The sequence below is a fragment of the Marmota monax genome, unplaced genomic scaffold (genome assembly GCF_021218885.2).
Source record: "Marmota monax isolate L192 unplaced genomic scaffold, Marmota_monax_Labrador192_F-V1.1 WCK01_AAM20220418_F8-fsc00039, whole genome shotgun sequence".
Lineage (NCBI taxonomy): Eukaryota > Metazoa > Chordata > Mammalia > Rodentia > Sciuridae > Marmota > Marmota monax.
Window position 1 is genome coordinate 14,366,596 of NW_026693602.1, and position 27,663 is coordinate 14,394,258.

A 27,663-nucleotide genomic window follows, 5' to 3' on the forward strand; every position below is an offset into this window, starting at 1 on the left:
TACTTTTGTGGATTTCTTTCTAATATTTGCCCTTATACAATTTTTTATTTTTTAAATATTTTTTAATTGTTGATGGACCTTTATTTTATTTATTTGTAGGTGGTGCTGAGAATTGAATCCAGTGCCTCATGCATACTAGGCACTGAGCAACAATTCCAGTCCCCACAAATTTTTAATTTGGATTTTCTGTTTTTAGGTGCTTTTTTTTTTTTTTTTTGTTAGTGGGGGGTGCATTTCTAGATGATGCTACATGGTTTTGTTTTGTTTTGATTTGATTTTGGTGCTAGGGATTGAACCCAGGGCCTTGTGCATGCTAAGCACAAGCTTTACCACTGAGAATTGTAGTTTTATATCCTATTTTTATTTCATGAATACTTTTCACACATTATTATAAATTTAAAATGTAACAGTTAAAACTCACTGAATGCTTATTAAGTATTTAATAACCTAATAATGTATTCCCTTTTATCAATGAGGAAAGTGAAGTACTAAAAGGTTAGTAGGTACAAGGTCACAAAGATAGTGAGTGATAAAGCAATAAAAACAACACAATCAATTATATAAAATATCAATGTTATGAACCAGCTGCTCAATCATCTCTCGACTGTGCATTTATTTCTACTATTATAAATAAACCTATGTAAATATCTTTTTTCTTTTTTTCCCTAGTATTTTATTCTTAGAATCAAAATTCTAAGCAACAAATTCTATGAATCAAAATCACTCCCAACAAGGGACATGAGATTTTCTTTTTTCTTTTTGTGGTGCTGGGGTCTGAACCAGGGCCTCAGGCATGCTAGGCAAGGGCTCTACCACTGAGTCACCCTCAGCCCAGATGTAGACCTTTTAAGGTTCTGTTTTTGTGTGGGAGGGAGGGGGGACAAGGGAAGGGGCTACCAGGGATTGAAATCAGGGGCACTTGACCACTGAGCCACATCCCCAGCCCTATTTTGTATTTTATTTAGTGACAGGGTCTCACTGAGTTGCTTAGTGCCTCACCATTGCTGAGGCTGGCTTTGAATTTTCGATCGTCCTGCCTCAGCCTTTTGAGCCAATGGGGGTTACAGGTGTGCACCAAGACGCTTGGCCATTTTAAAGCTCTTAAAAAATATGGGGAAAATGCTTTCCTAAAGAGCTGAACTCATGTTCACAGTCATTAGTAATCAGAATGCCCATTTCACAGAGCCTCCCCAGTATTAGGTTTTATTTTTTCAAATCATTGGTAATTATTGCTTTAACTTTGTATTTCTTTCATTACCAGCAGTTGAACATTTCTTTATATCTGTGCATCAGTTTCATTTCTTCTTCTGACGTCATCTTGAAAATTAAGTTAAGAACTGTTCTAAACCTCAACTGATACTATGAATGCATTTAAAACATGAGTGTTTTCTTAATAGCAGTCAATTTAATATTAAATACAGCATAAGTATAAAAAACTAGAAGTATAATTTAATTATTTTTATTATAAAATAGAAGTACATCCTTCTATTAGTTTTTTAAATGCATGGAATAATCTTTTACTTCTTTTCATTTTTGCTGACACATTTTCTGGACTGAATTTAACTGGTTTGGAAAAGCTGGTTACTATCAATCATTCCTTTTGATAACTAAATATACAGATAGAGAAAGTACTTCTCAAGCATCACAGAAGGATATAATACGGGTTTTCTAACAATAAAGAAGCCATCCGGGCTTCTTTAATCATGGGACGGGCCATCAGTGTTCGCCGCCTCCAGTAATGCTAGGAAAGAGAAAAGGACATGCTTTGAGAACCCAGCGGCCCCTCTGCTAAGGAGACTATGTCAACAAAGTATCTAGGGATTAAAGTGTCACAGTGAGGTCTTACATGATCTCCGGTTCCAGCAAGGTGAATGCACACTGGTCTGTATTTGCTGTTCCACTCCTTAGGCACAATAAATTGGAACCTATTTAAAAAGAAAAAATGAAATTCTCTTCAAGAGGTTTTCAGTTCTTAAAATTACTTGGCAGAAAACATCATTTAGAAATTGACATTCAATTTGTAATTGACTAACCAGTATGTTCAAAAGCTACAAAACAACTGTAAGTTTACTTTGTTAGGATATTAAAATATTCAATACAATATAAACAGAATTTATTGTAATTATTCTTTACCTAGGTCAATACCACAACTTTATAATACAGAATTAAATTTTGTGCAAACATCAATATATGACGATCTTAAAATACAATGATTAGACAGGTATAGTGACACATGCCTAAAATTCCAGTGATTTGAGACTCTGAGGCAGAGGATCGAAAGTTCCAGGCCAGTCTTGGCAACTCAGCAAGTCCCTAATAGATACCTAGTGATACTGCCTCAGTGTTCAAAATAAAAACTAAAAGGGCTGGGATGTGGCTTAAGGGTAAAGTGCCCCTGGGTTTGATCTTCAATATTGGGGGTGGAATAGGGGATAAAGTCTTTAGGTATAGCTCTGCTTGGCTGTGCTGTTGATGTATCAATAAAATAGTTTTGTTGTTGTTGTTGTTGTTGTTATATTCTATTGTTTTTTTTGGTTTCGTTTTTGTTTTATTTTTTTTACCTTGTAGTACATCATAGGATCTTGTTTATTAAAATTTTGATACTGGGAGGTGAAGCCAATCCATGCCAGAAAAAACAAACATAGTTTTCTGTTTGTCTTTCTCTTATTTAGTGTTTTTTTTTCCCCCCTATATGCCATCTCTTTTATCTTACTGTGGTAAGATATATACATAAGAAATTTACCATTTTAATTATATAAGTCAGTGGCATGAAGTACATTTTCATTGTTGTGCCATTATCACTATAATTCATCTTCAGGAATTTTTCATCTTCCCAAACTGATTTACTTTTCTTTTTAAGATCATCATGGGCCAGGCACGTTGGCATGCGTGCCTGTAATCCGAGCTACTCGGGAGGCTGAGGTAGGAAGGTCCAAAGTCTGAGGTCATTCTCAGCAACTCTGCTCAAAATAGAGATAATCTAGAAAAGGGCTGGAGATGTAGCTCAGAGGCAGAATGCTTCTAGGCTGCTATTATACTAAAATATTGTACTATATAAGCTCAAGGTCTAACTTGAGGTGGCTGCTTTATCAAGCAACAAAAAAACCCAATTCTGAGCTTCTTTGTTTAAAAAGAGGGAACATTAATAGTTTTCTATTGTGAATAAACTTGAGCAGAACATGGATACACTTAAGGCTGGTTCAATGATGATTTTGTGACAACAGGAACACTTACTTTTGAATCTAATAATCATAACTCTGCTTCACAGTGCATACTCAGCACTCTCCTATTTTCTTATATTTAAAAAAAAATTGGGGTGGAAATGAAAACATTTAAGAATTTCTTCAGTAGAAGGGCATGGTGGTGCATTCCTAGAATCCCAGAACTTGGGGAGGCTAAGGCAAGAGGACTGTGAGTAAGACTAACCTGGGCAGGTTATAGGGATCATATCTCAAAATTAAAAAACAAGTACTGTGGACATAGCCCAGTGATAGAGCACTTGCCTATCATGCATGTGCAAGGGCCTGGGTTTGATCCCCATTACCACACACACACAAATTTATTTATTCTTTTTTTTTCCCAGTAGAAAGCAGGGCATCTCTGTTACTATTTGCATGTACTTTCCTTTTGTTTTATAGCAAAGTCTGTAGTGATTTCATTACTGGAGAACAGCTTGAAATTAATAGGAATCTTTTGTTACAGTACTAACTAACCACTGATCTTACAAAGGATCATTATCAGTCTGTCTGCTCAGACTGTTTGAGCCAGATATAGGCCGAATTTGGGCAATGAGATTTGCTCTTTTGGTAATGCAGAAATTGGGATGGATTGCAGTTAGATTTTATTGAGCATCTGGATATGGAGACTGTATGGGTAGTGGTAGCTGTTTTTTCAGCTATATGAGAAATGAGAAGGGCATACAGACGTGGCACATAAAGCGGAAATGCGAATATAAAATAGGAAAGATAAAGTAAGGAAACCGTGTCCTTGGATTATTCCCCTCACCCCCACCCCCACCCCCAGTACTGGGGAATAAGCCAGAGGTGCTCTATTACTGGGCTACATTCCCAACCCTTTTAACATTTTCTTTTTTTTTTTTTTAAGTTTATGTTTTTAATATTTATTTATTTGTTTTTAGTTGTAGGTGGACACGATACCTTTATTTTTACTTTTTTTTTTTTAATATGATGCTGAGGATAGAACCCAATGCCTCACACAAGCAAGTGCTCCACCTCTGAGCCACATCCCCAGCCCTTAACATTTTCTTTTGAGACAGGGTCTTGCTAGGTTGCCCAGGCTGGCCTCCAACTTGCAATCCTCCTGTCTCAGCCTTCAGAGTAGCTGGGATTTTCAGTTGTGTGCCACAGCGCCCAGCCTGGACATGTACAATATTTAATAAGATAAACAGCTGAACATACATTTATTGAATAAGCCTATATACTAAAGTGAGTTTAAAGGCTTTCAATCTAAGAACTAGAGGAGCAGCCCAGAAGAGACACAGGAGATAGGTATGGTAGAGGCAGAAGCTATTTTTGTTTCGTATGGCCACAAGAGACTCTAAAAACTGAGACTGGGGAATGGATAGCGAGGCAGAAATCAGGGTGATTAAATAAAAGACTTATTTACATATGGCATGGTGTTACCCGCAACTTGAGACTGTCCTCTAAGAAAACTCAAGTCTCTTAGGGAAAGCCCAGGCTCCTAGAATGGACATTTGTGTCCCCAGATAAATCTTCCTTACTTAAGATACTGCAAGGGAGATACCTCTTCTGCCTCTTTTCAACCTATAGAGAGTAAAAGTAAAGTCTGCCAGGTGACATACATTTCTTAGGTACTACAAACCTCAGGTCAACACCACTATTCAAATACAGTGATGTACTTTATGAATGCATAACTGAATTTTCTTCTTTTCTGTAGACATCAATATACATGATAATCCTAAAATAATAGTGGGTAGCTGGTGCAGTGATGCACACCTGGATTCCTGCTACACAGTAGGCTGAGACAGGAGGTTTGCAAGTTTGAGGCCAGTCTGGGCAACTGAACTAGACTCTCTTTCAAAAAAAAAAAAAAAACAAAAAAAACAAACAAACAAAAAAAAAACAAGGGCAGCTAAAGATGTGGTTCAGAGGTGGAGCCTCCTGGATCTAGTCCTGATACCCGCTAAAACAAAACACAAAATCCTTAAAACTTTACATTTTGGAGAAACCCAAGCCAAATATATTAAGCAATTCAATTCTCCACTCATAAGTATTAATGAACAACTAAGGGTCTCACATTTAAAGAAAAAGGGTGGGGGTGGAGATGGATAAATAAAACTGACAGTTGAATTCATAACAGAAATAATCAGAAAAAAAGAAAAAAATTAACATTCTATTACGGTGATAGTTGTACCACTGGGTAAAGTCACTAAAAATTAGTGAATTGTACACTTGAAATGGGTGGATTTCATTAGTAAAATATGCCTCAATAAAACTGTTTAGCCAGACACGGTGGGTGGCACATGCATGTAATCCCAGCAGCTCAGGAGGCTGAGGCAGGAGGATCACATGTTCAAAGCCAGCCTCAGCAACTTAGTGAGGCCCTAAGCAACTTAGTGAGACCCTGTCTCTAAATAAAAATTTAAAAAGGGCTGGGATGTGACTCAGTAGTAAAGTACTCCCAGGATTAATCCCTGCTACAAAAAATAATTTTTTGTTGTTTTAATTGTTTAAAAATTTAAATACTCATGACAATTCTAATTTGTATCCTTTTGCAGAAAACTTCCAAATCCATAAATAATATTAAGTTTCTAAGAGGAAAAAACAAAAGTGAAAGTTGGAGAATTAAAAAGGTCTTATAAGAACATGACAGAAAGCTTTCTATTTGCTTCTGTCTTGTTCTTTGTTCCTTTTAAAATTTGTTCCCACCCTCCTTTGGATTAATTGAGTAAGTTTTAATTCTATTTTATCTCCTCTTATTAGCTATTCTGTCTCTTTCTCTTTTGGTAGATGCTCTAGAGTTTATAATATGCATTTTAACTTAACAGAATCTGTATTAATCAGATTAATTTTAACAATGACCAAATACTGAATGTGAGGGCTAAAAGAAAAGGATCAAAAAACCCTTCTAAGGTGAATAACAAAAATTAAAAGAAATTTTTAAAGATAGAGTGAGAGACACAGAGAGAGAGAGTGAGAGAGAATTTTTTTAATATTTATTTTTTAGTTTTCGGCGGGCACAACATCTTTGTTTGTATGTGGTGCTGAGGATCGAACCCGGGCCGCACGCATGCCGGGCGAGCACGCTACCGCTTGAGCCACATCCCCAGCCCAATTAAAAGAAAAATTAAGAAAGAAAATCAAAAGATAGAGAGAATTAAATGGGGCAGGGTGGCACACGCCTGCCTGTAATCCCAACTATTCAGGTGGCTGAGGCAGGAACATCACAAATTCTAGGTCAGCATCAGCAATTTAGCAAGGTTCTGTTCTCGAAATTTTAAAATTTAAAAAAGGATTGAGGATGTAGCTCAGTGGTAAGACCACTTGCCTAGTATGATTGAGCCCTGGATTAAATTTTTAATACCATAAAAGAGTAATTACTCAGTGGATTCCAAAAAAAGAATATTGTAAAAATAGTATGCTTGAAAAACTGATTATATAAATATTAGACTGATATAAATATTAGAGCAAAGATAATTATTAATTATTTTTTAAATAAAAGGAACCATCTCATCTCTTTCTGCCTCCTCTCAATTTTTGTTAGTTCTATTATCCCTTCAAGTCCCAGAGATTGGTGATGTCCTTACAACCACTCTATTGATGCATTTTGCCATTACATTTCCTATACTTCATAATATTCTAAATACTATTGTTTTTTTTAACATTTGATTCAATCTAAAAACAAAACATATTGAAGCTTTTCATAATACAAAACCCACAATAACATTTACATAATCCTTATTAAGCCAAATACATTTTTAAGTGAAATGATTCAGTAGACACCATTGTTCTTCTTTCTACACAGATGATGAAACAAAGACACAGAAAAGTTAAGTATATTTGCAAGGTCTTATATCCAGAATAGTGGAGCAGGAATTCGAACCTATGAAGTCCAACTCCCAAGTCTAAGCTCTTAAACACTAAGCTGTAGAGCCTCTTGTGGTTACAGAATAGAAGGCAAATTCTATAATCTTCTAAAATATAAAAGGAACAAAAATGTACAGAGGAAGAAGAGAGGCAGAGAGAGTGTAGGAGCACTAATTTTCTTATTCTAAGTGATAAGAAAGAAAAAAATCTGTCAAAAATTAATGATCAGTGGCTGGGGTTGTAGCTCAGTGGTAGAGTGCTTGCCTAGTGTGGGTGAAGCACTGGGTTCGATCCTTGGCAATTTAGTGAGGCTCTACACAACTAAGCAAGACCCTATCTCAAAATAAAATATTAAAAAAGGGTGGGGATGTGGGTCAGTGATTGAGTGTCCCTGTGTTCAAAACCCAATACCAGAAAGAAAAAAAAAAAAGAATTAAAGAAAAAAAAATTGGTAAGTTTAAGAAGTGGGCTAAATACCTCATCAACCAAAACAGATATGAATTGGTACTCTAAAGCATTTGTCTTGGATATAAGACATGTATGGTAGAGAAACTACCATATATTTTCAGAATTATAGAGAGAACACCAGAAAAACTAAGTTTTAAGTTCTGATTACCTCCAGAGATTTTTACCATTATAAAACATCATTCATCATCAATTCTGGTAATATTTTGTCAAGACTTATGTTTAATTCAACCTAAAGAATGCATTTCTTGAACACAGTATGTTTGGAACTTGTTTTCTGTTCGTCCACACTACCTTTTATTTGGTTCTTTTTTTTTTTTTTTTTGTGGGTACTGGGGATTGAACTCAGGGGCACTCGACCACTGAGCCAAATCCCCAGCTTTATTTTGCATTTTATTTAGAGTCAGGATCTCACTGAATTGCTTAGCACCTCACTTTTGCTGAGACTGGCTTTGAACTTTCGATTCCCCAGCCATTATTCTTTAAATAAAAGGAAACCCTCTTATTTCCTTTTCCCCCTGCTCAATTTTTGTTAGTTCTATTAAATGTAATGAATGATACGACTGGATTTATATCTATCATCTTTTTTTGATACCAGGAATTGAACCCCTGGGTGCTTAACCACTTAGCCACATCCCAGTCCAATTTTTATTTTATTTTTTTTTTTTGAGATAGGGTCTACACTAAGTTTCTTATTGCCAAAGTTGGTGAAGCTGGTTTTGAAGTTTCGATCCTCCTGCCTCAGCCTCCTGAGCTGTTGGGATTACAGGCATGTGTCACTGTGCCCAGCAGTCCTTATCATTTTTTATTTCGAGGCAGGTTCTTGCTCTTCCCAGTACCTGGGAGTACAGATGTGTACCATTATGCCTCACTTGTAAAAATTATTTCTGATTTCTGACAATGAAAATTGAAATTCTATAAAACACAAATGAATGCAGCAGGAATTTAACATTTAACCAGATAATCATATTTGCCTTTTTAAAGAATTCAATTTTTTATAGAATTTGAATTCTAGATTATTTACATTTGCTCAATTAATGCTGTGCTTAAAAATATTATAGTTCATTTAGAACTTTGACATAAGTACATTTCTAATATGGGATATCCATAATACACATAACAGTTCATGAATTATTTCACATTACATAGTTAAATCCATATTCTAAGGTGTGTGTGTGTGTGTGTGTGTGTATATATATATATATATATATATATATATTATATACCCACTATATATAATTATAACCAAACTATAACTATATATATTTTCTCACTACAGTTGGATCCTAGGAGCAGTCTTAATCCATTTAGTAAAGAAAAGGAATATTTGATTTCCCGCCCTTTATTTTCCTGAAGCATCTTTCCCTCTGCCTCAGTAAAAGCAGAAACTCAGAGGAAAAAAAAATCATGAATAATGAGTCAATTGACAAGATGAAAGGATTTCTCCTTGTGGATACACATAAGTTTATCATAACAGTATTAATATTTTCCTACATATATGGCAAAAAAAATTAGCTAGGCAAAGAGATGTATACTAGGATGTTCAGTGTTAAGGCATCTGAACAGAAAAAAATTGAAATTTCATAGTCACCATAGGGAACTAGAAAATCATGGTAGAAGCCACCATGTGGAATACCAAGCACTATCAATGTGATAATAGCCAGATGCGATGGCACACACCTGTATTCCCAACTACTTGGCAGGCTGAAGCAGGAAGGTTGCCAAGTTTGAGGCCAACCTAGGCACCTTAGAGGAAATTGTCTCAAAATAAAATAAAAAAATCCAAAAAAAGTGCAGGGGATATAGTCCAGTGGTGAAGCACTGGTCTAGATACATAAGGCCCCGGGTTCAATCTCCAATACTACAAAAAAATTTTTAAAAGACTAGAAGAATGTAAATAAAAGAGCAGTGATCGTCCTTGTTGGAATTATCAGTAACTTTTTTTCTTCTTTGTATTTTGTAAAATGATAATACAATGAGCTAAGTTACTTATCAAAAAATTAAAGAGAGAAAAGAAAAATAGATGTCAATATGTATTGCTTGGTAATTTATCAGAATAAACTATGGTGAAAAATACGCCACTAGAGATATAAAAGTTACTTGTTTTCCTATTCTTGTCACCGTTGGAAAGAATCATTAACTCTCCATAAATTTTGAGATTATTTCTAACACTGAGTTAAAGGACATGATTCCCTCTTTTTTTTTTTTTTTTTTTTGCAGTATTGGGGATCCAGGTCTTGTGAATGCTCAGCAGGTGGCTGAACTGCATCAAAGAAACCACCCTTTCTTTATCCTACAATCTATGTAATTTTACAGATCAGGTAGAGAATCTATAAGAGGACCCAGTTCCAGAACGAACTGATGGTATACAGAAACCTAAAATTTCTTTTCCTTTTATATTAAGTTCATAGGCTAAAGAGCTGCACATTTATTTAATGCTTTTTATATTTCCTGAACATAATTTTCATTCTTTTTATTTTTATTCTTTTTAACAACCCTATGAGATAAGTAGTATTCCTACTTTATAAAACCTGGTTTAGACATTAAGTAATTGACCAAAGGTCATTACATCAATAATTAGTGGAACCAGAGTTCAATCCCTTATCCGTTTAATTCCAAAGTTCTGATTCTTTCTACTACTTGACATTTGCATTATATTTTGAAGTTATTTAAAGAAAAAAATACATTTATAATAATACCTTAGACTTAATGGAATAGCTGACTACAAGAGTTAAAAATTGCCCTGCTGCTAGTTCATACTTTATAGGTTCATTTATTAGGTTCTGATTTACTGGAATGAACTGGAATTCCACTGCACTCACATGAAAATTTAGGTAGGTCTCCAATACAGAATAATCTCTTCTCAAATGATTTTCACACACATCTATTTGTATGACTGTGCTCGCAAACAAAACATTTAAAGAAAAAAAAACACTTCCCAGAAACAAGAAATGGGTTATTATCAATAATGCAGCAGGAAAAGTAAAATATCTTGCTGCTTTATAACAGTATTTGGTAAATCATAAAATGGAAAACCAAGGAGAGACCTAGTTTCACTTATTTAGAATTTATTTATTTATTTTATTATTATTATTATTTTTAATATTTATTTATTTTATTTTAGTTTTCGGCGGACACAACATCTTTGTTTGTATGTGGTGCTGAGGATCGAACCCGGGCCGCACGCATGCCAGGCGAGCATGCTACCACTTGAGCCACATCCCCAGCCCCAATTATTTAGAATTTAAACAATTTAAAAACTGATCTCTATAGTGACCTTGATGAAAGTTCCTACAAAGCAAATTAAAGGTTTAAATAAGGTCCAAAAAAGATGAGTTTCAACTATTATATGACTAACAACCTAAAGATCTTACAATATCCATTTACATTCACAAACTGATACGCTAATTACAAACTATCCTGAGGAGTTTTATTTAATAAAATCATGTGCTCTGTCTAATCTAATCTGTTACTACAAGCTCTTTCACTTCCTCAATTGAATGCCCTTTTCTTTCTATTAAAGGAAGTACTTGTACATTGTAGAAATTTAAAACTGATTTTTTTCTTCTTTCACTAGTGCATTATTATTTATTTCTTTATACCTTTATTTTATTTATTTATTTTTATGTGTGCTGAGGATTGAACCCAGGGCCTTCCACATGCTAGGTGAGCGCTCTACCTTTGAGCCACAACCCTAGCCCCCAGTTTATTTATTTTTGATTGGTGCTTTATAGATAAACAGAAGGTGGAATTCACAGTGGTATATTTATACATGAAGAGCATGATTTTGTTAAATTCATTCCACATTTTCTCTTTCCCATCCTCCCTCCCTTTTAATCTCTTCCCACTCTACTGATCTTTCCTCTATCTTTATGATATCCTATCCCCACCCCTTCTTTCCCGTATTTGGCTCTAGCTTCCATGTGTAAGAGAAAACATTTCAACCTTGATTTTTTGAGTTTGGCTTATTTCACTTACAATTATGTTCTCTAGTTCCATTCATTTGCCAGCAAATGCCATAATATCATTCTTATTTATGGCTGAGTAAAACTCCATTATGAATTCAGACCACAATTTCTTAATCCATTTATCTATTGACAGACATCCGGGAAGGGTAAATAATTTGACTATTGTGAACTGTGCTGCTATAAACATTGAAGTGGATGAATTGCTATAGGATACTGATTGTAGTTCTTTTGAATAAATACTGAGGCATGGGATAGCTGAGTCACTTGGTAGTTCCATTCCTAGTTAACTGTTCATTTTGGTGGTACTGGGGTTTGAACCTAGGCCCTTGCAGTCCCACCAACAATGTATAAATGTACCTTTCCCCCCACATCCTTGTATTTAGTATTATTTGTATTCTTGATAACTGCCACTGGAGTGAGAGGAATTCTTAGTGTAGTTTTGATTTGTATTTCTCTAATTGCTGAAGATGTTGAACATGTTTTATACCTTTTTTGGCCATATGTTCTTGCTTCTTTTGACAAATGTCTGTGTAATTCTTTTGCCCATTTATTGATTGAGCTATTTTTTGATGTTAAGCTTTTTGAGTTCTTTATATATTCTGGGTTTTAATTCCCTGTCAGAGAAAGATTTTCTCTCTGTAGGCTCTTTTTAGGCATAAAGAAGTCTGATAATGGAATTATTTGGATCTTCTAGCTATAGGATTGTTTGCTGTGCTGATTTTTTAATTTGTTGCCATCCCACTTACTGATTCTTGGTTTTATTTTGCACAGCCTGAGAGATAGGAATCTAGATTCATTTGTCTACATATGGATACCCAGTTTTCCCAGCATCATTTGTTAAGAAGTCTGTCTTTTCTGTAACATATACTTTTGGCACTATTGTCACGCATCAGACGACTAAGTATATAGGTTTGTCTTCTATTCTATTCTACTGGTCTTCATGCCTATATTGATGCCAACATCATGCTGCTTTTGTTACTTTTGTTACTCTGTAGTATAATTTGAGATCAGGTATTGTGATGCCTCCTGCATTGTTCTTGCTCAGGACTACTTTGGCTATTCCAGCTCTCTTATTCTTCTAAATGGATTTTAGTACTCTTTTTTTCTAGTTCTGTGAAGAATGTTATTGGCATTTCAATGGGGATTGCATTGAATCTGTATAGTGCTTTTGGTAATATGGCCATTGTGACAATATTCAAATTTTGCCTATTGAAAAACATGGGATGTCTTTCCATCTTCTAAGGTCTTCAATGTCTATTTTCAGTGTTCTTCAGTGTTGTATAATTCCCAAAGGTGTTTTTTTTTTTTTAAATTGTGAATGGTTTTTGGATGTCTTTCTTAGAATCCAGTAGTAACTGGAATATAGAAAAGCTATTGATTTATGAATGCTGATCTTGTATCCTGTTACTTTGCTGAATTCATTTATCAGCTCTGGAAGTCTGTTAGTGGAAATATTTGGATCTTCTAGATATAGGATCATGGCAGCAGCAAACAAAAATAATTTGAGGACTGGGGATATATACCTCAGTTGGTAGAGTACTTGCCTTGCATGCATAAGGCCTTGGGATCAATCCCTAGCATCACACACACAAATAATAATAATTATTTGATTTCTTCTTTTCCTATTTGTATCCCTTTAATTTCCTTCTATTGCCGAATTGCTCTAGCTAGAGTTTCAAAAACTTTTTGACTAGGGATGGTCATATTGGACATCCTTGTCTTGTTCCTGACTTTTCTCCATTATGATGCTGACTTGGGGTTTGTCATATGTAGGCTTTATAATATTGAGTAAAATACCCTCTATCCCCAATTTCCCCAGGTAAAACTATAATTTTTTTAAATCCAAAATCTCCCACCCAGAGATAATCAGAGATGGCACATTAGTATATTTCCCTTGAAAACTTCTCTGTGTGACAAAGAATATACATGCTTGTATGTTCACAAACATGGAATTATACAATCATTTGTAGTAACTTCTTAAACTTTAATATATTGTGACCATATTTCCATTTCAGTTTCAGTATCCATGCTATGGATAATTATTTCCCTATTATTGAACATTTAGGGCAAGAACCATTTTTTGCAACTATAAATAATGCTTTAATTAATATCCTTGTACATATAATACTATAAGTTCTTATAAGAATTAAAATATCTTTTAAATTCAGCCATTTAATGGTTTAGATCTGCCTTATTACTAAGTAATATTATGAAATATAATGGTGTTGATATAATTTTAATGAACATGAATAACTTACTAATTTTATTTCCTGAACAAAAATTCTTACCGTGCAATAACAGATTCAATTGGCATGATATCAGGCACATAGTGGGCCATGGGGGAAACAAAGTGTCCATCTAGGATCTTACAGTCTGACTGCTCCTCAATCTAAAAGAAAAGAAATCAAAGATGTATTCCAGTAGACTAAGATATCTATCTTATTCTATCATGGATGTTTTTCTAATACAAAATTTTATTAAATTAAAAATTATTTTCAGTGCTTACTCTATTTAGTTTTAGCTCCACTGTGCTTTCTGAACCTAGCTTCTACCTACACACACTATTTTCTTCTAGATCCTTTACTATAGTCTAGTTTGGAAAATAAATAATAAATCACATTTAATGACAGGCAATAACTCAACGTAAAATAATAGTCAAGATAATTCAACAGCATTCAACAATCTAAGAAGAATCATAAGAACAATTTTTGAGTTGGATGCAGTAGCCTGTAATCCTAGCTACTCAGGAGGCTGAGGCAGGAGAATCAAAAGTTCAAGGCCAGCCTTGAAAACTTAGCAAGACTCTGTCTCAAAATTAAAAAATAAAAATAAAAAAGGGCTGGGATCTAGTTCAGTAGTAGAGTGCCTCTGGGTTCAATCCCCCAGTATGGCAAAAAACAAAACAAGTCAGGTGTGGTGGTTCATGCCTATAATCCCAGCAATTAAGAAGGCTGAGGCAGAAGAATTGCAAGTTCAAGGCCAGCCTCAACAACTCAGAATTTCACTTTCTATCTCAAAATAAAAAATAAGTAGGCTGGGGATATGGCTCAGTGGTTAAGCACCTCTGGGTTAAACCCCCAGTATGGAAGCGGGGAGTGAAAGAAGCCAAACACAAAAAATTACACATTATATGATTCTACTTATAAGGAAGGTCCTAACTAGGGCTGGAGTTGTGGCTCAGTGGTAAAGTGCATGCCTCGCATGTGTGAGGCACTGGGTTCAATTATCAGCACTGCATATAAATAAATGATTAAAACAAAGGTCCATCCTCAACTCAAAAAACATTAAAAAAAAAAAAAAAAGAAAGAAAGGTCCTAACTAGGAGAATTCATAGTAACTGCCAGCAGGTAGGGGAAAGGGGGAATGGGAAATGACAACTAGTGATTACACATTGGGAAGATGTTCTGCAATTAGTGAAAAGAGTGATGGTTGTACATCTTGCTAATAAATTTTAAAACACTCAATTGTACACTTTGAATTACATTTTAATTTTGAAAACCACAGGGGGATCTCTAAGAATATATTCCGAAATCTTAACAGTAATTCCCTCTGGGAAAGGAAATAGAAGTAGATGGTCGAAAGCAGAAATTAAAGGAGTTTTTTTGATTTTTACTTGGTATTCTTTAGTTTGTTTTAAGGCTTTAATATATTTTTCCAATAGGGGAAAAAAAGTAAAAAATAGAGAAGAAAATTTAAGTCAGGAAGCAATGTTTTAAATCCATAAACTATGAAGGAACAGTTATGATATCAAGAAGATATCTGCAACATAAAAATTTTGTTCTTAGCAGTGGAAATCTTTTTTCCCCTCTGGTGCTGGGGACTCAACTTGGTGGTACTTTACCGCTGAGCTTTTTTAATTTATTTTGAGACAGGGTCTCACTACTTGCTGAGGTTGGCCTCAAACTTGTGATTTTCTTGCCTCAGCCTCCTGTGTCACTGAGATTAGTCATGGGCCATCACACTGACCATGGGAAACTTTTTAAAAAAGGAAGAGTTCTAAAGATATCCAATACAGCAGTGGAGTGAGGGATGGGATGTTCAGCCATTTGTATCCCTTTTCCAACATCATCTCAGGTATCCAATACATAAATCTAGAAATATTTTACAGAAAAACAAGTAGTTGCTTAAAAAACTAAATGATTTCAAAAACATTTTATCTAATTTTACAGTATTTTCTAACATTTTCTCAACAATTAATAATAACTCTTCATGTTGTGATTCTCCTACTAGATTACTCCACTTTAATACTTACTATTCTTCTTTAATGTTGAATAATTTACCTTAATCCTCTTGAGCCTAAGGATACAAAATAAGACTCTGAAAGATTCAGCCTAAATACTTTTTTGTACTTAGGCAAGTATCAAATATATGCTTCCAAATATATATGAATAGAATTATTAAAAACATCTGGTTAGGGGCTGGGACTATAGCTCAGTGGTAGAGCGCCTGCCTCACACGTGTGAAGCACTGGGTTTGATCCTCAGCACCACATAAAAATAAATAAATAAATAAAGCTATTGTGTCCATCCACAACTAAAATAATAATAATAATAATAATAAAAAACAAACAAAAAACAAAAAAAATGCCCTACATCTGGTTAGGGTACAAATTGCATTCTGAATGGAAGTCCACTGCATTCATTACTAGGGTTTATTGTTATTATACTCTAACATTCCATCTATTCTCCACATACATTTATGCTAAATCAGAACTTCTATAAATGTATTGTTTTCATTTGAATACCTTATCAATATATACTGGATAATCACTTGAAACCAGATTCTGGCATCTTTCTCGATTTCCAATCATTTTTCTGAATTCAAAGAGTCTATTATAGAAAAGGAAACAAAAAGGAAAAAAATTAGCAAATCCAATTCATTCTATTTTATTTTATTTTTGGTACCAGGGATGGGACCCAGGGGCGCTTAATCACTGAAACACCTCCTCAGCCCTTTTTTATGTTTTACTAGAGACAGGGTCTTGTTGGGTTGTTTAGGGCCTCACTAACTTGCTGAGTCTGGGTTTGAACTCCTGATCCTCCTGCCTCAGCTTGGGATATCTCAGAGTTGCTGGGATAACTGGCGTGCACCACTGCACCTGGCTCATAAGCCATTTTGAAATTTTTTAATCTTTTAAGGAAAGGGTCAGTTGATTTTTTTTTTCCCAAACTGGACACTCATCTCAAAAAAAAAAAAAAAAAAAATTGGAGGAACAATAATGTGCAGAAAATAATGAACACATAAAGATTAAAAATGAAGCCCTTGCAGTGGTGCACTCCTGTAATCCAAGCAGCTGGGGAGGTTGAGACAGGAGGATTGTGAGTTCAAAGCCAGCCTCAGCAAAAGTAAGGCACTAAGGAATTCAGCGAGACCCTGTCTGTAAATATAAAATAAGTTTGGGGATGTGGCTCAGTGGTCAAGTATCCCTGAGTTCAACACCCGGTACCCAAAACAAAAAGAAAAACAAAAACAAAACAAAACAAAATGAAAGGCACCAAGTCTGAAAATTAATTAATTCCAGATTTGCCCATGAGCTACAGTGAATCCCCAGTTTTACAGCCATGGGTAGACTCAAGTTACTCAAGAAAAGTCAATCCCTAGGAAATACATAGAACTCGAATTGCCTAATGAATTACTGAAGTTAGAAATCTAGCTTGTAGCTGGATGCAATGAGGATGCATGACTATAAAGAAGTTGAGGCAGGAGGATTGTAAGATCAAGACTGGCCTGGGTGAGTTAGCCAGATTCTGTCTCCAAAAAAAAAGGCTGGGGTTGTAGCTCATTGATTTAAGTACTTATGTAGCAAGCACCAGACCCTGGGTTAAATAATCAGTACTGCAAAAACAAGAATAAAAATAATATAAACATTTAGTTTGTGTTTCTGACAGCTCTTTAAAATCTGAATTATTTACAAAACAGCCTTTTATAAGCTAAAACTTCAATTAAGACATATATAATTAAATGTTTAATTTCTTGGACAGTTAATTTTTGAGCGTAAAGGATTTTAAAATTGAAGTAAAAATGTAAATGTTACTAAAGCAACAAACTTAAAATAAGTATTCAAGGGGGAAAAAAAAAGATTACCTTTTGAGATCTTCTGGTCTTCCCCATCCTCTGATAAAAAGTTTTGTGAGGAGAAGTCTCCGGTATAGAACATCTAACTTGCTCACCCCCATTAGTAGCAAACAGCATCTAGGAGAAAAATTTAAAATGACGTTAAATTAAAAAAAAAAATGCAAATAGCAGGTCAATTTTCTAACTACTTCTTTGATGAGGTGAAATTAAAAATTTAGAGTAAATCCTTGAATTTATTCCTTTGAAAGTAAGACATGAGATTTTGGAAAAAATGAGAACAGAAGTGGAGAAAATGAAAAGCTGCAACCTTCATAAAGCTGCATTCTGCTAGGGCAAGAGCTCTCTATTCTCTGCTCATTGACTGACAGGTACCTGATATTTATTGGATATAAATAGTAGGAAATAATACTTACATAGTATTATATTATCAGCCAGGTACTATTTTAAAAACTACAACACATACACTTTCTCTTTTAAACCTCCCAAAGATTGGGTTACAGGGAGGAGGAAACAAATGTCACACAGTCAGTAGAAAATAGCCATAATCTAACTCCTACACAAAGCTCAAGATCTAAGTACCACACTATAACTACTCCTCTTGTATACCACAATGAAGGACAAGTACTAGTCTGTGCTACTACCTGCCTACCATTTACCTCTCTCTTTTCAATTACTTCTAAAGATTATTTTATACTCACCTCCATCTTTTCTAACTGAAAGGTGTGGTTTCAATTTGTGTGTATAACCTGATTTAGGTTCAGAATTTATTCTACTTAGATAAATGGAAAATGGAAATTTACATTTCAATCAGTGAACTTTATTAAGTACTTATCGTTTTGTATGTTTTTTTGTGAACATCATTGCTGTCTGCATATGCATGTATATATATATATGCATGCACGCACACATATATATATATTTAATTTTTAACAAACTTCAAGTTAAACTTAATGTTTTTTGTCTGCCCAGGTGTACAATTTACCCCACTGTCAACTGGGCTGGCAATTGGTTGTTTTTAGGACTGGACCAGCAAACCAAATCATTCATACCATCTCACAAATGTTTACTTGATGATGTACTTATTAGGCAAATCCAAAGTATAGCTAGAGTACAGTATTATTTTAACACTACTTATTCACTCTCTAGTTTCATGTTATTCAATTACTCTTGATAAAAATTTGGTGTTGACATAATGTTAGAGAAAAAACAGCACTGCATATACAGCTTTGTTTATATTATTCATATCTATGGCATAATACACATAAACTGGTATTCCGGTTACTAGATTCCTATAAGTTATCATTAATTCACCAGAGCTAAATCATCGTGGATGGCTTAATAAAAATTTAAGTTCCTGAACTATTAAGAAAGTATTGCTTACTTTTTCCATTCAACAAATATTTCCTTCTTAAGTGCTTAAGAAATAATGCCAATCATTATTTTAGGCCCTGTGTTACAAGGATGATCAAAGCACTTTCCTGCTCTCATGGATCTTTTTTTTTTAATATTTATTTTCTAGTTATAGGTGGACACAATATCTTTATTTTATTTTATGTGGTGCTGAGGCTAGAACCCAGTGCCTCACGCGTGCCAGGTAAGCACTCCACTGAGCCACAATCCCAGCCTAGATTTTTTATTTTAGTGAAAAGGAAATGATTTTTTTTTTTTTTTTTTACCCAGGCGTGATTCTTGGGTTTGGAATTATATAAATCTTAAATTCTATTTCAGCCCCCAAAAGATAAAATGCCAGGTTTTTCTGACCCTCTAATTATGCAGGTCTTTTTTAGGCAGGGCTGGCTGTGCTCAGGGTATCCAGTATCACCATGAGCAGATAATAACCCAAGCTCAGAGTAAAGACAACTCCAATTTACCAGAAGGAGGCACCATCTGGAACGACGCCAGACACTAAAAGCCCTGACACTAGCTGGACTAACACCAATGAGTTTCGGCAGAAACAGGACCCACTGTTTTCAAGTTATGTATCATGCCAAACTGACACAACTGCCATCTATGTTTTTAAATAGCCATTGTGAAAGGGAAAAACAAATTGAAACAAAAATAGAAGTTCTAGTACTGTGCCAAGGAATGAAATTCCTTTCCTAGAAATGAGCTTTATTGCTAAGGTGGCACTCCTGGTCTATCATGCCATCTAGTAGTCTTATCTCCTGTCACTTTCATACCTAAGTATTTAAACAGCCCTAATTTCTGTAGGACTTTTATCCTTATGTTGTTTATGTGTTACATATGTACCTCAAAGGCATAAATACTTTAAAAAACAACACCATGCACAAGAAATTTATTCCCACCCTCCAAAAAAGACACCTAATTTTTAATTTTGTAATTTCACGTTTAAATCACCTTTTTTCTATACAAGATTAAGTAGCTAAGAAGGGCTTTAGATACCTTAGATATCCAATGTTAAAAATCTACTACAGGGGGCCGGGGATATAGCTCAGTTGGTAGAATGCTTGCTTTGCATACACAAGATCCTGGGTTCACTCCCCAACACCACCACCAAAAACTACCCCCCTCCCCCCAAAAAAAAATCTACTACCATTGTGTAACATGTTTAATCATTTTTAACCTTACACTGGAGAAAATTAGGAAAATAGGTTTGTTTAGGAGGTGGTGGGTATCTACTTTGAAGGGTCATCTAAGGAAATCTACTAAGTGGATTGTTTTATAACCTCATGTGAAACATTCAGGAAAGAATCTAATCTCCTTTTTCCAAAGGGCTAAAAGTTTTTTTTAACTGTCTACTTAGCCAAGGCGAGGTGGGACATGCCTATAATTCCAGATACTCCTATAATCCCAACTTCTTGAGTGGTTGAGGCAGGAGCATCACAAGTTTAAGGCCAGCCTGGGCTATTTAGTGAGACCCACTGTTTTCAAGTTAGGTATCAGGCCAAACTGAAACAACTGCCATCTATGTTTTTAAATAGCCATTGTGAAAGGGAAAAACAAATTGAAACAAAAACAGAAGTTCTAGTACTGTGCCAAGGAATGAAATGTCTTTCTTAGAAATGAGCTTTATTGCTAAGGTGGCACTCCTGGTCTATCATGCCATCTAGTACTCTCTCATCTCCTGTCACTTTCATACCTAAGTATTTAAACACAGCCCTAATTTTTTAAATGGCTGGGGATGTAGCTCGGTGGTGGCACCCTGAGTTCAATCTCCAGTACCAGGAAGAAAAAGAATGCTGTGTGTTCCTAAAAGATACTTAGAGCTTATTTAGATTTTGCCAGTCCTGCAAGTACGCATTGCATGTGTTTTTGTGGTCTGAAGTCATCTCTTGGACACAGCAATGGAAAGGAGCAGAATACCTGGGTCAATCCACTAGCTGTGTGACCTTGAGTAAGTCACTTAAGTGATACTTGGCCTAATGTACAATAGCAAATTATTTTATTAACATAAAAATTGAATATGTTTTGACATTTTAAGAGATATGAGAAAAGATACTTGTTGTTCTTTTCACAGGAAGCATGATAGTGAGGAGTACAGGCTTTATAGTCAGAAAGGCTGTTTTTTTCTCATTTAAACTGTTGCTTACTAGCTGTGTGACCCTAGGCAAATTAACTTAATCTCCCTACCTTCAATTTCTGTGTATTTGAGAAAATTCCCACTTTAGCAGGTTATGTATGTATGGATGTAGGAATGAAGTAAGGTAATTCAACAAGCATTCCTTCAGCTTAGATACCTGTAGCAAACTTTCTGTTAAGTGCAATACTGGCTAAAAATTCCTTTGTCCACTACATATGTGCCATACACTGCCCTAGCCTCCAGGGATTAAAAAAGGCAATGATGGGGCTGGGGTTGTGGCTCAGTGGTAGCTTGCTTACCTAGCATGTGTGAGGCACTGGGTTCAATTCTCAGCACATATAAACACATAAATGAATAAAGGTCCATCAATAATTAATAATTTTTTTAAAAGAAAGGCAATGATGGATGACAGTGAAAAAACATGGCTAGAAAATGCTAAACTTCCTACCTATGAATTTTGTTGGAACTAATTACAGCTATTATAAATGAATTTGCAAGACCCAACCAAACAAGTACCAACTAATCGGGTCTAGATTCAGATGATTCTGAACAGAAGACACTTCAAGTTTAGCTATTCACCAGTGGAATGTGCCCAGAAGTTCCCAAATGAGGCAAAGCTCAGAGATGATGGCAATGCCACACATAACATGTGGAATCTGACACAATGTGAGCTTATAAACATTAGTTGAGGGGCTGGGGGGTAGCTCTGTGGTCACAGCGCTTGTTCAGCATGTGTGAAATACTGGGTTGGATCCTCAGCACCGCACAAAAATGAATAAATAAAATAAAGGTACTGTGTCCATCTACAACCAAAATAATTAAAAAAAAAAATTAGGTGAAATGGACCAGTGAGCTCCACTTCCACACTGAGCGACTGCGGGAAAGTCTCTTCTCTGGACCTTTAGTGCTCCATACAATAGAAAATTTCTTTGCTTTTCCTATCTCATAGGCTAGTTGGGATCAAATGAAATCACTAGTTCTAATAAAATGTTAATTTACGGGACAAACAAGGGCTACTTCAACCAATTAGCCTACAGGCCTAGTTGTAGGAATAAGATGTTAATACGTAAAGACCGGGAAGGAAATAGCATCTAGATGTAGTGAGAACAACCGTATTTCCTAAAAATGCCATCTTCTTTGTGATAAGGAGCCTTTCGTTGCTAAGCACTTTCCCAAACCCCAGCGACCCGAGCGGGCCCTGCTGAGTGGCACCTCGCAAGGCTCCGGCCCTAGTCCGCGGGACTTCCGCGGGACCGCGGCGGGACGCCCCCTTCGGCCTCGGCCCTCGCCAGCCCTAGGCAAGGCGCCTTCCCAGCGGGCAGGTGGGGAGGAGGGGTCCGCACCTCGGCCTCCCTCTTCGCCGCCCCAGCCCCGCGCCCCAGCCCCGCGCCGCGCCTGGTGTCCCTGCCTGTTCGCACGTAGGCGGCGCGCCGAGAGGCGCGGGACTCGGCCTCGGCCGACGACTTACTGGCCGCCGGGCGAAGCCCACGGTTCGCTGGCCGAGCGTCCTGGCGCCGCCGTCGCTCCCGGGACTCCTCTGCCAGCCCCACAGCTGCACCGACCGAAGGCTCTCCAGGAATAGTGGCGGTGGCACCCGGAGGCGGCGTGGGGAGGGAGGAGCTCGAGCCAGGCTGGGCGGCGCCTGGACCCTCGCCCGCTCTCCCCGGCTCTACCCCGCGAGGCGGGGAAGCTGGCGAGTGCGGACTCGGGCAGGAGGCCGACGACCCGGAGCCGTACCCCTTCTCCCCGCCTCTGAGCGCTGGCGCCCCGCCCACTTCCGGCACCAGGCGCGCACGCGCACTGGCAAGGTTGTTTGGCCAGCTCCGGGATTGAACCCGAGGGGTCAGGTGTCGCGCGAGCTGGCCGCGCGCCTCGCTGTGGGGGCTGTAACTATGGCGAGCCCGGGCGAGGATTCTGAACGGGAGCCGCTCTTAGGAGACTACCCATCCGGAAGCAGGTGAGCTGGGAGGACCTCTCACCCTCCCGCTGTGGAGGCCCGCTGTTACCTCCCGGGGCCGCGCCCTCGCTGACCGGGGAACCGGCTCGGCCGGAGCCGGGGTTTGCTCCCAGCTGTGGGGAAGGGCGTCAGACCGCGGCGCGGCCAGCCTTGGGTTCGGGTTTACGACCTAGCAAGAAACCCAGAAAGAAGGCGCTGCAGAAAAAAAATGAGTTTATTTGAGAATAGTGGGGAGTGGTCGTCCGGGGTCGGCAGGCTAGGGCGCCCCTAGGCGCACTCGGGAGGGGCGGGGAGGGAACCCGTGCAGACTGAGAGCAGAAAGCCGCTCCGAGACGAGGGTTAGAGGTCACCGCAGCTGGTTGCTGGAGTTGGCGTTTGTTCCTGGGCGAGACTCCCACTGCTAGGTAAGTGTCCTTGTGCGGGTGACATCTAGACTACCGGGGGCTTCTGGAGGCTCTTGATAATCCTATGTCAGGCATTCGTGCCTGAGAGCTTTTTCTTGTCAACTCGACTCCTCTTTTGTTCGAGTTTGATACAGAATGTATGAGAAACCCAAGCTGCCTCTCTGACTTTTAACAGCAGTAAAGTTGCAATGGCCAAATCACAGCACTGTGATGGCCAGTTAGAACTGATCACTTTCACATTTCACAAAATGATGGTTTTAATCCATACTTGAAGATACTGGTCTTAGTGTTGACTCATTTAATAGTCTGATAACTTCTTGATACTTTCGTAGCAAATAAGTGGGCTCCCCTTTTGTCCTACGCCAAATGTACAGATGAAAACCCATGTTTACATATTTAAGGGATAACGTGCTAGCATTTTTTTTAAAATTATTTTTATTTATTTGTATGTGGTGTTGAGAATCGAATCCAGTGCCTCACAAGTGCTAGGCAAATGCTGTACCACTGAACCACAACCCGTGTGTTAGTATTTTGATTTTTATAATTCTTGCTATTCAGAAGTGTTTATACTTTTTGTCAAATTGCAGAGTTACGTATGTATTTTTGCCTTTAGGAAAACAGAATTAAATAGTATTATTTAAATAATAAAACAGTATTGTTTCATTCAAAACAAATAATTATTTTGTTAAGTAAATTAATAAATATATAGACTTAAGCTGTCTAAATTTTGATTTTTGCTCATTTAATTCTTCTTCAGCACCAAATATTTTAATCTCTTTTATTGAAACCCTCCAGTTCTCTATTTACTAAACAGGGCATATGAAATGCAGTTTTATCTTACTTGATTTTATCTTGAGATCATTAAAATGAATATCAGCATTGAAGTATGTTTTAATACAATGATGTCCTGTAGGTCTGTGAAGGCATTTGGGTTTCAATAAACTGCTTACTAATTTATTGCACACTGCTATACTTTTTAAGATTATTTATGTCAGCTTTCTAGTTTTTCTGCCTATTTTGTTACTTGTGGAATATGCCTCATCTCATTTGTGTAATTGGTCAACAACCCCTGTTTTTGTTGCTCTCAGCAACCTCCCTTCTCTCTAGTTTTATTTGAGGGCTTCTAGTTTGCTGTGGCTTTGAAAACCAGGTATCTATGCTTAATAGAATTGTGTACTTCCTCTGATTTTGGGCTAAAGATCTTTCCTGTTAGTCAAGTGCACGTTTGAGTGCATGGACTTTGTGGCATTTGAGTTTCTCAGAATCACTTTTGCTTCTTGTTGGTTTTTTTTGTCTGTTTTCCAAACAGATTGCTCCTTGAGTCATAACTCAACATTTAACCATATTAAATGTGTTCTTATGGTATATTGCACATTCTATGACTCTGTCCAAATAAGCCTATTTAAAAGAGATTTTTTTTCCTTAGCTTTCGTCCAAGTGATTGTCTGATGCTCATTAGGGTCCATCTAATTCAAAGTTCCCTTCATTAACAATTCTTCAGTTTGAGGTTCTAGAGTTAACAATGTATTTATGGTATTGGGAATTGAACATGGAGTGCTCTACTACTAGCTGTATCCTCAGCCCCTTTCTTTTTTTATTTTTGAATTACAGTTGCAATAGTTTGCCTAGGCTGGCCTCAAACTTGAGATCCTCCTGCCTCATCCTCCCAAGTCCTTGGGATTTTAAGCATGCACCACTGTGGCCGGCTAAGATTTAGCATTTTAAAAATAAAAAGAATATTTTGAGAATAATTCAATAAGTATACTATCTTTAAAAACATAATTTGATTCCTTAACAAATTGAACCTGTCAGGCCTTGTTCAATTTGACTATCTGGCACAGACATGAGTCTGGTTAACCATAGTCCTTGTTGTCTAACAAGGTTGGTGATAATTTGCTGACATGGAGGGGTTAGTTTCCAATTCCTCTCTTGAGTTTCCAGTGCTTTCCAATGGACTCCTTTATAGAGCTTAATTAAGGAGAACAGTGATGGATAAACTTTTTCTGGGAAGGCCCAGATGGAAGTATTTTAGGCTTTATCAGGCCTAAAGTAAAAGTCAAGAATATAAGGATAAATACTAACAAAAAAACAAATTCTACAAAAGTTTTTGGTAAAAAATTTTAAATATAATAAGTGAATAAAATATTTTGTAACATTGGTCTATTAATGAGAGGAATAGCATTTTAAGAGAATGACATTTCCTTAATTGGAGTTCAAAATTAATGTTTTCAGACATTAAATTGATAAAAAAATATCCATGTGTAAAAAGTATTCTTACCTCGTAAGTCATACAGAAAAGGTGGTGGGCTAGATTTGGCCTACAGAATATAGTTTGCTATTTCTCTCTTAGAGTAACCTAAAATGCTATAGGTGCTTCCAAGTTTTCTTTGCAATTTCAGTCTCTGTGAAAAACAATATTACTGGGGCTTCTGTCCTCATTGATCATATCTTTATAGAATCAGTTTCTTTTTTCTTATTTCTGTAGATGTTAAATCATTATACTGTTTCCTCAGTGAGCACACATTTCTCCTGTCCTCTTAGAATATGGATTCTGTTTTGTTCTTCAATAATGAATTCAAAGTTTTTTGGCAAACACAGTACTGCTATTAACCTACGTCCCCTTGTGATTTGTATATGCCAACAATAGCAAAATGGTGTGCAAATGTTTTGCTTTTTAAAGCTATCTTCTGTCTTCTAAGTATCTGTATACAATAAAGGGTAAATTATACTTACTGTTTCTACATATGATCCATGGAAATTTTTAAAATTTGCTCATTTATATGATTAGTACAGCAGAAAACAGTATTTGTAAATTACATCTCTGTCATACCATTTGCAAACTTAAAGCAAGAGAAAATTATTAACACATAAAGATCTGCTCATAGTTGTTGAGAGCCACAGCGGAAGGGGCCCCAGCAAACTTCCAGCTGCCAGCAAACTTCCAGCTGCCAGCTGATGATTGGTTCACAGCGGCCCCAGCACTTCCAACTGCCAACTGATTGGCTCCTCTGCAGTGATGCTCATTGGGCTGTTTCCCCGCCCTTTCAGACCATGGGGCTGCTAATTGGGGGACTTTTTTGGCTCCGCCCATGCGACCCAGCCAATCGGCCTCAAGAGCAGGAGGAGTGGGGGAGGTTGAGAGGCTTGTGGGAAGCCGGTGGTGGCAGTTGGGCTCTGAAGGTTTTCCTGAGGAGCTGTTTTGTTTGGCCTGTGTGGTTCTAAAAATAAAGTTCATTAATTTTGGAAAAAAAAAAAAGCTGAAGGGGCTGAGCTAAGGCAGCGACAGCTGTGGAGGCAGCGGAGGCGGCTCTGGAGGCCCCGGTCCCACCATGGTGATGGTTGCTGAGCTCCTCGTGCTCCTGGCTGCTCTTTTGGCCATGGCCTCCAGCGGGGCGCACCGGAGGAGTGCTTCCCCGTACAGGCCACCAAATGCCGCAGTCTGGCTGGGCACAATTCAGGAGCCACTTGTCAAAAGAAACGAACTTTATTTTTAGAACCACACATGCCAAACACATAATGAGACAAGGATATTCAATTTGTATAGATTTATCTGAAATGCTTCAGGTTTTAGATTTTTCCAGATTGTGGAATATTCAAAGGTAATTTTATACAGTATTTTTAGTTTATGTTTTGACTATGACCTATCATGTGGGGTTTATGTGTAAAATTTTCCACTTTGGTGTCGTGTTCGTGCTCAAAAAGTCTCAAATTTTAGAGACTTTGGATTTTGGGTTTTCAGATTTAGGATGCTCAACCTATATTACTTTTTATCCTTTACATTTAGAGAATGGGACATTATAGAAACTGAAGAGCATTATAAGAGCCGATGGAGATCTATTAGGATTCTGTATCTTACTATGTTTCTCAGCAGTGTAGGTAAGTATTAGACATTATAAAAAATTTAAAAAATTCACAATTAATTTTTACCTCATTTAATATTTTAAAATTACCTGTTAGGGTGTGAAAAATACATAACATAAAAATTATCATCTTACCCTATCTGAATTCGGTGGTTTAAGCATATCTTATTCATATTGTTATGTAACCAATCTCTAAAATATACTCATCTTATAAAATTGAAACTTTATACTTGTTAAATAACTCCCACTTGAACTCTTGGGCTCAAATCGTTCTCCCACCCAACCTCCCACCCTCCTGAAAAGCTGCGACTCTGTGAATGAAGTGT

At 36.9% G+C, this 27,663-nt stretch overlaps 2 protein-coding genes across 6 annotated transcripts in view; one reads left to right on the forward strand and one right to left on the reverse strand.

The window, feature by feature from the left end:
* The window catches only part of Abhd18 (abhydrolase domain containing 18), a 39,981-nt gene extending 17,136 nt beyond the window's left edge, over window positions 1-22,845 (reverse strand). Inside the window, exons 1-6 of one of the 3 annotated variants that reach the window (XM_058584067.1) lie at window positions 22,585-22,845; window positions 17,585-17,692; window positions 16,245-16,329; window positions 13,789-13,889; window positions 1,847-1,925; window positions 1,655-1,741 (exon numbers count right to left, since the gene is read on the reverse strand). In XM_058584067.1, the coding sequence (XP_058440050.1) occupies window positions 1,655-1,741; window positions 1,847-1,925; window positions 13,789-13,889; window positions 16,245-16,329; window positions 17,585-17,676 (444 nt within the window). In that variant the 5' untranslated portion in view covers window positions 17,677-17,692; window positions 22,585-22,845. Of the gene's footprint in view, window positions 1-1,258; window positions 1,319-1,654; window positions 1,742-1,846; window positions 1,926-13,788; window positions 13,890-16,244; window positions 16,330-17,584; window positions 17,693-22,584 lie in introns of those variants that run through there. The other 2 variants (XM_058584066.1, XM_046459608.2) reach the window with 2 other exon arrangements.
* Window positions 1-27,663, forward strand: part of Mfsd8 (major facilitator superfamily domain containing 8) — an 88,323-nt gene that overhangs the window by 32,517 nt on the left and 28,143 nt on the right. The window contains exons 1-2 of one of the 3 annotated variants that reach the window (XM_046459602.2): window positions 22,907-23,073; window positions 27,262-27,353. In XM_046459602.2, the coding sequence (XP_046315558.1) occupies window positions 23,009-23,073; window positions 27,262-27,353 (157 nt within the window). In that variant the 5' untranslated portion in view covers window positions 22,907-23,008. Of the gene's footprint in view, window positions 1-22,906; window positions 23,074-23,109; window positions 23,478-27,261; window positions 27,354-27,663 lie in introns of those variants that run through there. The other 2 variants (XM_046459605.2, XM_046459604.2) reach the window with 2 other exon arrangements.